This window comes from Castor canadensis, chromosome 11, assembly GCF_047511655.1.
Source record: "Castor canadensis chromosome 11, mCasCan1.hap1v2, whole genome shotgun sequence".
NCBI lineage: Eukaryota > Metazoa > Chordata > Mammalia > Rodentia > Castoridae > Castor > Castor canadensis.
The window spans coordinates 71,065,721-71,078,997 of record NC_133396.1 but is presented as its reverse complement, the minus strand read 5'-3'; the positions used below and the strand labels follow the sequence as shown (position 1 = coordinate 71,078,997).

At 39.2% G+C, this 13,277-nt stretch overlaps 1 protein-coding gene across 1 annotated transcript; it reads left to right on the top strand.

Annotated features, from left to right (window-relative positions):
* Window positions 1–7,629: 7,629 nt before the first annotated feature.
* Rgs2 (regulator of G protein signaling 2) lies at window positions 7,630–10,734 on the top strand. Its single transcript, XM_020179603.2, has 5 exons — window positions 7,630–7,787; window positions 8,683–8,784; window positions 8,886–8,947; window positions 9,451–9,617; window positions 9,848–10,734. Exons 1-5 carry the CDS (start codon window positions 7,675–7,677, stop codon window positions 10,040–10,042), a joined length of 639 nt encoding a protein of 212 aa, XP_020035192.1. The 5' UTR covers window positions 7,630–7,674; the 3' UTR covers window positions 10,043–10,734.
* The last annotated feature ends 2,543 nt before the right edge of the window (window positions 10,735–13,277 follow it).

Sequence of the window (13,277 nt, the reverse complement as noted above, 5' to 3'; positions counted from 1 at the left end):
CAGTTCATATTTCTTAACTTTCCTTTACAGTGCTTGATGAAGTAAACCACGTAAACAGAAGAGATGGGTGTCTTTATGAGCTCTTATGCTGTATCCCAATTCCAGAAAATCTAGTCTCCTGAGGAATATGACTTAATGAAAAGGTACTAAATAAAATATTCACTTCTTATATTATGGTGAACTTTTGCAAAAGCCAACTGGAAAGTCATAGTACTCTCCAATGGCTTTTTTTGTGCCTTTACCATGACCTTGGGAAGATAAGACCAGGCTTTCCTTCAGTTGTAGGACAAGGATGAGAAGTATGTGGGGCAGAGCAAGGATTGGAGTTGCACCAGCTATTATCAACTGACCTCAACACACATAAGGAAGCTCAGCCAAAACCTGTTGAGTCACCCACTCTCACCCAATCCAGATCAGCGTATCTACAGCTCATCACAAGATGCACAAGTAAGTCTGGCACAGCTAAAATCAGTGGTCCTCCAGACCTTACAGACTCATTGTCAACAAGATTGAATTGTTAATTGAGCTGGATGAAGCTAGGGTCTCCCATGACCTAGGTATCAGCCTCTGTGAGAGGAGTTGCATCCAGCATCTAATACCTCCAGAGAAGACATAGAACCCTGCGTAATCCTTCCCTACCTGTCTCCAGCATTCCCTTTCATTCAAGAACAGTCAAACATGCAGAGGCTCAGAGTGAAGGAACTATTCTGTGCTTTAGGGAGAAAAATAAGCTACAGGACTACAGAATGAAAATTTTAAGTGAAAAACAAAGATTACCCAATAAATTGAGTAAATTATTGCTTACCTCCACTGAGGTCTACCATAGGTACCAGGCATTGGTTCAGATTCGGGTAGAATGCTCACTGTTGTTCTCGGGTGGTTTGTGTAGCCATCAGACTCCTGACAATCTGAAGGGATTTAGGGTAGCCTAGGGGATCATGCAGGGTCTGCCTATGGCTGTGATATTCTGTGTGGCATAGTTTTAGAGTCATTGTACCAGGCAGTGGCAGCACTGCCACAGGACCTTAAATCTTTTAGATTCCCATGGTCTGTTACGAGACATAGTGTTATTTGTAGTCATGGTCTGTTTTTGTTTTTTTTAAATAATTAAAAGCCTACCTTAAGTAAGTAGACGCTGAAGTTTCTGACCTTCTAGAGGAAATATTTCAAATTTTGAAATTATTAACCTGATTCAAAAAGAATTTGAAGGGCTTTAATCAACTTTAATGGAAGTTAATCTCATGATCAAACGGTCTAAAACAGAGTAACTGGAGGCCATTAATAAAGAGTGGGAAATTTTCAACCTGTTGAGTGTGCTTAAAACACATACTTTTAGAGAATGACTTTGCAAAAAGAAATCTAAACATTTAGAACAAGTTCAGCCGATATTATAAGAAATATTCATCTTTAGAAGATGCATCAAAACACATTCAATTTCAAGTAGCTACAAGTAAAATAGCTTTCAATATACATCTTCAGAGAATGGGAATTTCCCATTACTGAGAAGTATAAAACTGCTCTCACAGGATGCTAAAAAGTGGATAGAGTGAGCAAAGTTATCAACCAGAGGGATAAGTTTAATAAAAAGAAACTCTAGTACATATGGAACAAGTTCTACATGATAAAGAAAGTCAGATCAAGACCAACGGCAACCATCTGTTCAAAATGAGAGTCGGCTATTTATGAAGATAACAACATGCATTGTGAACCCCTGAAAGTTGATATGACAAACACATTACAAAATAGGTACTTCTATAACAATAACTCCAAAGGAGTTCTGGAGAAGATAACTAATGTTGCTGATTAAATACAGCTCACCTAGACTAGGATAGGTCAGGTGGCTTTGTTGGCAGTAGTTGACTCATTTTAAACTTACTTTGAAACTCTTGAAGTGAAACCAAATGTACATTATAAAATATTAAAGGAGACAAAGTAGTCAGTACACTAAGACTGTAAGTCTCTAAATGACAAATCTTCAGTACAGTGCTATGGGGCAGGGTGGGAGATATGCAGTTAGCAGAGGGGGGAGGGAATTCCAGAGGAAACATTAAGTCCCTCATAAACTGCATTGAAAAAAAGCAATAAATTTCATCAACTATTCAATGCACAGTGAATTCACCCTAGAGTGTGGAGGATTATTTGAAAATGGATGGAAAAGTTAATGTGTGAAAAACTACATTTTTAAAACATTTTTGAGGAAGAACTTAAACATTTCAAAAAGCAATTTATTTGAAATAAAAAAAAAACCCAAAGTGAATCTTAGAACTAAATGTAAAATATAAAACTATAATAGAAGATAACAAAGGAGAAAAATCTACATGATCTTCAGCTTGGTAATGACTTTTCACATATAACAGCAAAGGCATCCATGAAAAAAAAATCAGTAAGATATAGTGTACTGAAATTAAAACTTTTCTGCTCTATGAAAGATAATATGAAGGGAATGAAAAGCCATAGACTTTGAGAAAAATATCCAAACATATCTGATAAAGGACTGGTATCTAAAATATATAAGCAAATATATAACAAACTCTCAACAAAAGAAAATAAACAACACTAACTAAAAAATAGCCAAGGACTTTGACACTTCACCAGAATATAAATAGGTATACAAAAAATATCTCACATCATATGCTATCAGGGAAATGAAAATAAAAACAAGAACTACTTCTACATACCTATAGAATGACTAAAATCCAGAACACTGACAATACTGATGCTGGTGAGGACGTGGCCCAACAGGAACTCTTGTTCATTGTTGGTGGGAATGCAATTTGGTACAGTTGCTTTGGAAGACAGATTGGTGGCTTCTTACAATACTAAACACATTCTTAGCTTATATTTGATTAACTATTCCCTTGGTATTTAACAAATGAGGCTAAAAACATGTCCACAAAAAAACTCATGCATGGATTTTTTTAGCAGTTTTATTTATGATTGCTGCACCTTGGAAGCAACTAAGATATCCTTCAGGAGGTGAATGGATAAGTAAACTGTGGTACCATCAGACAACGGAGTTTAATTCAGTGCTAGAGAGGATTTTTTGGGCAGTGAAAATACTGTATGATGCTATAATGGTGATACATGTCATTCTACATTTGTCTAAATCCCCAGAGTGTACATCACCAAGCACAAACCCTAATGTTAACTATGGACTCTGGGCAATGATGATGTGTCAGTGAAGGACATCACTTGCATCAGTTGCAATAAATATTCTGCTTTGGTGAAGTATGTTGATAATAGGGGAAGCTATGTATGTATGGGAGTAGGAAGCACAAGAGACATTTCTGTACCTTCCTTCAATTTTGCTGTGAACCTAAATCTGTTCTAAAAATAAATACATAAAATAAAATCAGGCATGGTGGTACACACATGTACTCCCAGCTCTTGGGAAATTGAGGCTGGGGGACTGTGAGTTCCAGCGAGTGTGTGCTACATAGGAAAAAAAAATTTTTTTAAGTAAGCTTATGTCACTAATGCATCCAATAAAGCATTTGGAAGAACCCAAGAAGACAACCAAGAAATCCAATGATGAACAGATCCCCAAGAAAGGATGAACATCAAGATATAATGGCAGGGAATCCAGAGGCCAGTATCAGTGTAGACCAGATGCAAACTCCCCCACCCAACAACCCCCAATACCCCCACCATGTCAGTATAAAAGTAAGAATCTCTATCAGGCTACTGTCATTCCTCACATACCAAGCCCTCTACAGGAGCAAGAAATAACCTGTCCTGGTGCTCTTTAAATTGATAAACACTCAGGACATGCTCTTGATTCAACCTTTCCACCTGAAAGGGGAACCTGCCACTCTAGGAGTAGCACCTGATAGTGGGTTTCAGGAAAACAGCAAGGAAATAGGTAAAAGAAAAGCCTAGTTAGTCCTGCTACAAAATTTTGCTCAAGGCCAAATGGTGTGCTATATAGTATCATCTACCAAGTTGCTCAGGCAACCCCAGCAATTTTTCTTTTAACACTTTTTGCAAATGAGTGGTGAAATCATTATTTCACCCTAAAAATAAGAAACTTGGACACAAAACAGGCTAAGCAATTTGCCCATCCCCCCTCCCATTGGTAGCAACCCCCAGGCAGGACCTCTTAGTGCCTCTGCCCTCTAACCAGGCTCTTTCTGCATTTGCAGTACAACACAGCCCGTAGCATGAAAGAAATTAACACAGAACACGGAGGCATGCTAACTGGAATTACCAACATAAGCACTGGTAAAATTATAAATTTTTCTATGATACTTATAAAGAATTAATTTTAAACCTATTCATTCCTGGCCAAAAAAAAAAAAAAGACACTAAATTTCTTCTTTAGCTTCTGGGTATGAAAATTATATTATAAGAAGTTAATTATAATTTAAAAATCTTAGATCATATTACAAGAAAGGGTATAGTGTAGAAACCTGTAAAGTGTTCATTATGATAAAAGAATATTTTGCCTATTAAAGTAAAAATAATAGGTGATATTTCCTCATATGTGATCAGTACTAAAAGTTTTCATATTTTCCAATTACTCATTACATTCTTTGCTACATGACATTTCATTTCCTACTTTTTATCTTTTTTTTAAACTAACCATTTAAAATTTCACAATGTGAGCAACAGGTTTACAATTCATACAAATTTAAGAACTAAAATATCTTACTGACTGAAACAAGCAAAGCATAAAGGAATACACAGAATGACATTTTTGTGGTTTGTTAAGCAGTTATCTTGGTTCCTAAATTGCTACAGCATAAAAGCTAGTATTTATAAATATTTCTAGTTTGTTGTAATTAGTGGACTGGAGAAGAGAGGTTTGGCAGGGGAGATTTTTATTCTTCATAATATTGCTTTAATATTGTCAGAAACTGGAATTTTTGTTTGGAAGAAATAAATGTTTTTAAATTCAAGACCTACCCCTGAGATCCTCCACCACTATGCTGGGATTATCTCTCCAGTAGAGGGCATGGTAGATTAAACATGGAGACTGTGGTTTCTTATCAGCCACTCTCAAGCTGTGGTTTTGCTGTGCATCTTTTACAACCCACTGCATTGTTTCTTCTTCCACCACAGAATGGAAAATATGTGTCATCTTAATATGAAGCAATCCTATTTACCTAAAAGCCAACTGCCAACAAAAACTCAAAGGAAGTCCTCAAAAATTGTAGCTTTCACTTTAAAAATGTCAGCTTGACATTAACATGGCAACCTTTTAAGGCTTCTGTCTGCAGCAGGTATTGCCTTAGCTCTTAAAATTACCAATACACATAAATATTACAAACTGGTTTACATTCAATTTATCAATCAAATTTTCAGGAAAAAATAACTGTACTTTAGCATCAGTTCTCAGTCTGAAAAGGTCTATGAAAAAGCAAATAATCATGTTAAACACAAAAAACATCCAGGATAATCAATATTTAAAACAGTTGCTTACATGGGTACATGTATATTCACTTTTGTTAACATATGAAAATTACTGAATTTATCTGGCTTTCAGATCTCTGAGGATTTTAAATGTTATTTTCCAGATAGCATTTACTAAATATCATAACCCTGACTCTACAAATCTGCAACATTATCTTGATATTTAACAGAATATATGCATTTATAACCTAATTAACAGTGAGTTAATCCTTTTGATTTTTCTATCTTGAAAAACTATGGTTTGTTCTTACATATGCAAATTAACAAACTTACAATTTATGAAAGGTCTTTCATGCAAGATTTATGTAACATTTTATGACACTGGCAACAAAGACGCCCAACACTACTCTTATTACAGATGAGAATGGGCTCCTGGAGGTGTGGAGTGACTGTCCCCACAGTTACTTATCACTTACTTGTTGAACACTGACTCTAATTAGGTCTTCTGACAGTCATAATTCCAGCTTGTTCTTGACTGTGTCTTAGAATTCCTGGTCTACAAGTGAACTTCAGTGTTTCTGAGTAAATTTTAATATTCAAAGTTGTAAATGAAAATATCCTTTATTTTGGATTATTGAAAAAAGTATGCTTGCATATCATGCATATTTAACACAGCAAATATGTCTGTGTATTGCACATATTTAATAAATAAGCACTGAATCATCAAAAATTCAAAGTAGATATATGAAATTTATACAGACTTTTGGAGCTGAAGAGCATATGCTTACAAAAAAAATTACATGCTTACAGTTTTACAACTACGTTCTTAAGAATCACTGAAATCTAAATGGTTCTCCTTTTTACTATAAAGTGCATAGCAATTCTCTGCTGTACTAACTGCAGTTGACTCTCCTAGTCAAACTTGGAGCTCCAACTACTGCAGGCAGCTGAGCACAGAAATGTGCTGGCTGGTTCCAATTTTCAACTATATGTCTTCAATTTTCTCTTAACAGATCTAATGCAAAGTAGGAAGAATTTCTGCATCTTAATTAATACCTATTGTTAATTTTTTTGTCTGGGTAGAGGCTTGATGGGGAAACCACCTGAATATTCCTTTGTAATATTATGAAACTGAATCACTTTGTGCCCTTACCAATTTAGTCATTTTAATGGCTACAGACCTAAAGAGAAATGGTTTTAGAAAAATACACAGGTGAAGCTGATTCAAGTCAACTGTCTACATCTCCCCATCCTCCCACCCAGCCCCAGCCACTCTTTTTGTCATGTGAATGATCTGGTAAATTCGAAGGAAATCCTGGCTTTCACTCTTACACTAGAGTGAGTCTGGTGCAACCCAGTTTCAAAATCTTTTGTTTCCCTCTGATCTTTCACCAAAGTCTTGTGATTTCCGTGTTGACAAGGAGACGCTGAGATCCAGGAAAGCTTCCTTGCACCGTGCACCCGTACATCTATCTGAAGACTAAAATGCAAAGCCAGTTAAACAAAGCGCTGTCTGCTGACTGGTGCTCATTCTCCGAGTTTGCACACGGTCACAACACTGCCTGGTGGTCACCGTTTCAGGGACTGGAACGGCGTTGTGTGTGGGGCGGGTGGTTTGCCCCCATTTCCTCCCCAAATCAATTGGTACCGCAGAAAGAACCCGGCACGGGTCTCAGTTTGCAGACGAGGGGGCCTCCGTGGGTCTTCAGAGCATGCCTGCGACCCACGAATGAGACGCTCACAAAAAGGAAGGGAAAAGAAAAAACAGGCCCCGGTGTCCGGCTGGCACCGAGCGCCTTTCGCAGCTGGGGCTCAGCGCTGGGCTGGCACAGGTGGGCGGGGGAGAGGGCGGGGGAGGGGAGGAGGAGGGAAAGGGGAGGGGGAGGGGAGGGAAAGGGGAGGGGAGGGGAGGAGGAGGGGAGGGGAGGGAAAGGGAAAGGGAAGGGGGGGAGGGGAGGAGGAAGGAAAGGGGGAGGACGGGCCGCAGCCCAGCCCTCGGATCCCGCCGGCCGCCACCCCTCGCCTCGGCAAAGGTCAGTAACGACCGCGCACACCCAAGGGTTTCTTCTGTTCCCACTCGGGTGCGCACGAAACCGATGCGCCTACGTCAGCAGCGCCCGCGCTTCCAGACCCTTCGGCGACGGCCGTGACTGCCGCAGGTCGGCGCTGCCCCGCCCCCGGGCCCATCTGAAGCCGGCCAATCCGCGCCCTCTGGAGGTGGGGCCGGCGCCGTGAGGCCCCGCCCCTGAGCCGCAGCCTGTATTAAAAGCCGCGGGGCGTGCCGACCCGCAATCAGCTGAGGCGCCAGCTGGGAGGGCTATAATGCAGAGTGCCATGTTCCTGGCTGTCCAGCACGACTGCGTACCTACCATGGACAAGAGTGCAGGCAGTGGCCCCAAGAGCGAGGAGAAACGGGAGAAGATGAAACGGACCTTGTGAGTACGGCTGTCTTCTCTTTCCCGAGACCCCAGCCAGCACTAGGGGTCTGCTGCAAACACCGTGCCTTGGTCTGGGTTTTGACTTTAGCAAACTCGTTAGCTTGCGCCTCTGCAGGAAAAAGACAAAGAAAAAATGAATTTGCTAAATCTGGTGGTATATACTGATTTCCTAAGCTAAGGACCGGGTAGAGTTTAGGTAGGAACTCGGAAATTGATAGATGGGTTTTTTTGTTCTTTCAAAATGACCTCAGAAGCCTGCGGCGGAGGCGTTCCTGTGTTGCACTAAGTGCTCTGATCCGCTCCAGGGCTGCTGGGTGGAGATGTGCTGGCTGGTCTGAGTGTATTCGTTTTGGACCTATTTTTAAATTACAGAGTAGATCTCACCTGGTCACGACTGTGACAAGTAATTGTTCTGCACTATCTGCTTAAAGGGAGTTTTGTAGGTGGGGGATCAAGCCCTTGCTTCTCCCTTGTACACAGCCTCTGACGTGGTCCAGGACCTCCTGTTCCTTCCAGGGTTGAGAGAAAGGAGTCCCAGCTGGCCCAGGCTGGTCCACTGCTGTCCAGTCTCATTAACCTTGCAGAGAAAGTGCTGCCCTTTGTGGGCCAGAAATAGTGCCTATGCTTTTTAAACTGTGAGAACTAAATTTATTATTAAAATATCTTAGTGATTTTAGGTCGTCCTGTCCTTAGTTACATTCAGATGAATGGATACAATCGTGTTCAGAACATGAGGTGCTGGGTTTAAGTGTTTTGGAGATAAGATGCCCCTTGCTTGGTCTTACTGGTTTTTCTGTGGTTATATGACTTTATTTAGTAAAAATGCCTCCAACTGTAATAGCATATTCACGTATTGCTATTTAGTAAATACCTTTTTTTTTCTCTTTTTTAGTTTAAAAGATTGGAAGACCCGTTTGAGCTACTTCTTGCAAAATTCATCCTCTCCTGGGAAGCCCAAAACCGGCAAGAAAAGCAAACAGCAAACTTTCATGAAGTAAGTAGGGAATCTGTACTTGCAAATATGAAGGATTAGCTGCTGAACTGAAAAGGGGAACTGTGGTGTGCACAGGTTAATGTGTGGAACTTCTCTTGCAGGCCATCTCCTGAGGAAGCACTGCTGTGGTCAGAAGCATTCGATGAGCTGCTAGCAAGTAAATGTAAGTTAACCCTTGAATTTGATCCATTATACTACACAGGAGTATCCACCCCACATGTGGGCAGTTTGCAAGAGAAGAATTACACTTTACAATCACTATAGCATAAAGCCTATTTTTCTCTCTCTTATTTCTCAGTGTTTTGTTGTGGAAACGCATAGAGTAGTCACTCCAGGTGGGGAAGAAAAATTAGCCTAAACATTAAAATGACAGCCCCTCTTAGTTAAGGTTGAGTCAGCTTTTCCATTGCATACAATGTTTTCAAGAGCCCTAGTTCCCAGAGAATTTATGATTCCCCTATAAATATTTATTCTGCATTAACGGCAAAGTTAAGTATAGTTTTTGTAGCAGAGTACAACTTAAGCACTTTTCCACTGGCATCTTACAGCTTAAAGAGCTAATTTCTGAGAGTTACAGGTTTGAGTGAAATCTAGAAGTAGAAAACATAGGCATTTTCTGGTCACTCGGTTCTTAACATTCTGCATATTTATTTTCTCTCCCTTCAGATGGTCTTGCTGCATTCAGGGCTTTTTTAAAATCTGAATTCTGTGAAGAAAATATTGAATTCTGGTTGGCTTGTGAAGACTTCAAGAAAACCAAATCACCTCAAAAGCTGTCCTCAAAAGCAAGAAAAATATATACTGACTTCATAGAAAAGGAAGCTCCAAAAGAGGTAAGAAAAAGATTTTTCATTTCAGCATAATTTAGACATCTTTAGCACCAAAATGAAATGCATCAAATTAAAGTGCAGTTGGGGAGAGCCATTTAAGATGTTCCACCCTTGCTCTTCTTTCAATTAAGTTTCTCCCAAATTGACTGGTGAAGTTAATCACACATTTTTTTTTGTTTTCAGATATTAAATTTTAGTCTTTGAATACCAAATAAGCAACTTTTTTTTTTCAGATAAACATAGACTTTCAAACCAAAACTCTGATCGCCCAAAATATACAAGAGGCTACAAGTGGCTGCTTTACAACTGCCCAGAAAAGGGTATACAGCTTGATGGAGAACAACTCTTATCCTCGTTTCTTGGAGTCAGAATTCTACCAGGACTTGTGTAAAAAGCCACAGATCACCACCGATTCCCATGCTACATGAGATGAAAGAAGGAGCCCCAAAACAGAGGACATTTCTTTCTTTTTCATAAGGGGAAAGGCTCTGACTGGCCAAAAAGACTAACCTTGCATTCAGCCTGGGTGTTCAGGAAACATCACTCAGAACTATTGATTCAAAGTTGGGTAGTGAATCCAGAAGCCAACAATCTAGGGGAAGCTTGTGTTAGAAGGGCTTCCCTTACTGTGTGAAGAACATGGGGAGGGAACAGTGGTCTCAGAGTGCTGTGGCTCACTGGAAAAGCAGTAGAGTGAGGTGAAACATAAGACGTAATACTGTTGGTCCAAATATATTTAAAATAAATAGGTCTAGGATTATGTGGCCTTAGCCAGCTGGCTGTACATCTTTCTCTAAATCAGTCCATGTGACCACATAGTGGTTTTAGTTTTAGTTTAGAGGTTTTTTTAGTACTAAATTACATTAAAATGTTTACTGTATGCAAGAGTATTTGAAGTTTTTAGGACTCCAGTTCATCAGTACTGTTGTCTCATGTATTGCTGAAACTGAAAAGGTCTATTTGAATTGTTAAATGGTGTGTGAAATGGAATGAATGGTGTTGTGTAGAAACCTATGGTGTCCGTTATGAGTGCCAAAAACTGTCTTGAAGGCAGCTAAACTTTGAAGTGGTCTTTGAATACTTTATAAATAAATTTATTTTGATAAATAACATCATTGAACATGTGGGGTCTAGATGTGAGTCTTATTTGATTTGATTTTAATTGGAAATATGCAGATATAAGGGAAGGAAATACATTTTTCTAATAAAGAAAAGACATCACGGTTGACTAGTTATGGTGCCTGTCCAGTGAGAATTGAGAATCATTGGGAATGTCTTCCCAATGCAGGGAAGACGTCATCTTTTTTAAACTTCTAAGCCATAATATAGGACTAAAAAAGTCAAGTCACATCCAAAGAACCACTCTGTGTTCCTGCTTTCTCATATAATCTTGTAAAATCAAGCTTATTATTTAGTAGAAACAATAGAGCATTGAACTAGAGCCCTTCATGAATTAAGGATCAACTAAAAATGAGAAGTAAAATAACAATGGAGACAAACACCAAAATTACATAGCTAAGCTTCTGAAGTGAAGAAAGAAGTAAGGTGATACAGACCTGACTTTTTAATTCTTGTTTCCAAGCTCCCCCACAGATACTCACATGTTCTCCTGAGATACCTAAAAACCATTCCTCTGTAACAGACCAATACAAAATCTCAGATTTTCCTACATCCCCTGCTTCATTTTGCTAACAATAGATAAGAGAGAAAGTATACTTCTGTTTCTTAGAATTAACCCAGGAATGTGCTTTTTCCCAGTTTAGAAGGGTACTATTTTTCAAACTGGTTCAAGAGGAATACACATTCCTTCAACAGGCTGCTTTTTACTCTCTGATTCAGGTTTTGATAAGTGGGGGGGAGGGTCAACCCTCATCTTGTTGTTTAAAGACCTGATCCCACAAAATGACTTGCCATAGCTTTGTTGACAGACTGCTTTTGTCCACTCCTATATGCTGTCCATAATAATGAAACAGATCCGTAAAAGAATAAATGAATTCTGCAGGGTCATTGAAGCAGTGATATTGACCTGGGATATAAATATAATAGGTATGCATGCTTCTTAATTTGTAAAGGTTTTTGGCTAACAGAGGAATAAACCCAGGAGTCATGCCATCTATCCACTTTGCCACCAGGTCCTTTTTTATCTCACACTCTTTCCAGCCTAGTCTCTCACCCACCTGATCAAGGAGGCCATTTGATGCCTTGACAAATGCAATTGTCTCAACTTGTGCTCTTCTGCCCACTCTCCTCCCCACCATATGTGTTTCCTGACCTTTAACTGTATGAATCCTTTCAAACTCAAACTTGTTCTTGGCTCTCGTTGTTTACAAACCCTTGACAGGTCTTCTGAATATTGGGAAAAAGACAATATTTCTAATATAGCTAACAACTGCAGCATTTGATCCCCCCTACTATTCCAACCTTGTCTTCAGGACATGTCCCTAGCTCTTTACTGCCACGTGGGCCTACTTTCATTCCCCTGAAGGTGCTACACCCATTGGCTCCAAAGGACCTTTGCACCTACTATTTTCTCTGCACAGAGTGCAATTTTATTTCTTACTCATCACTCACCTAACAATGCAATTGACACTTCTGTGGGAAGCCTACCCTGGCCTCCTTAAATAAATCATATGCCTTTTTAGATGTCATAGCACCAGGTTCTCTAACTTAGAGCAATTAATGGAGTTATCAGTTCTCATTAATTTGCCTAATAATTTGGTAAATCTATCTACCCAACAAGATTGTGGATACCAGAAGTGACAACCCTATGGGTTTTTTGTTTTTCTTTCTGCTTACTGCAGAATTCCAATATCTAGCACAGTACCTTGCATATAGCAGGAGGCACATGAATAATTAAATGACTGGATGAGTATTGAAAGATCCTGTAAGCTAAATCTGATGAAAAAGGAAGTATTTACCAATGCATAGAGAAGTAAGGACACGATTTAGTGGGGTTTAGTTTGTTTTATTTGTGGGAAGAGGGGTCTCATTATGTTGCCTAGACTGGTCTCAACAAGCGATCCTCCTACCTCAGACTCCCACATAGCTGGTACCACGGCCACAAGCCACTCAGCCCAACTTTTAACGACAAGATTTTAAGAGCCCCACTGACTCAAATGTCTGCAAATACCTGTGGAATTTTTCATTTGGCAATCAATATTTTTTACTAGGCATGTTCTCTGTGACTTTTGACTTTAAATAGAAGAGGAAGTCAGATTATAGTAACAACAACAAAAAAAAAGAGTTTTCACTTTCAAGGCTGATAAAAGCACAGGCTTTATTCAGGTGGCATTTTCCAATGTCCTTTAGTATGGAACAAACTGAAATAGATTTAAGATTAGAAACCACATACCGCCACAAATAAATATTACTTAATGTTCCAGTTTCCCGGAGTTCACCTCTTAGGATCCACAGTACATTCATTTTGATAATATTTCATTGTGTACATATTTTAAACCAAAGGATGTTTCAAAATACAGTAGTTTCATAGTCATACAGTCACACTTAAAAATAAGAGAAAAATTGCGTGTTACCTGGTAATAAATGAGTTTCAAAGAAATCTCTTGAAGTGATCATTAAGTGATGAGTAACAATTTCACAGGAAGGGGTCTTTGGTAGAGCTTTTTTTTTTCTCCTGTGTTGTTTTATTTGATCATTTGGAGT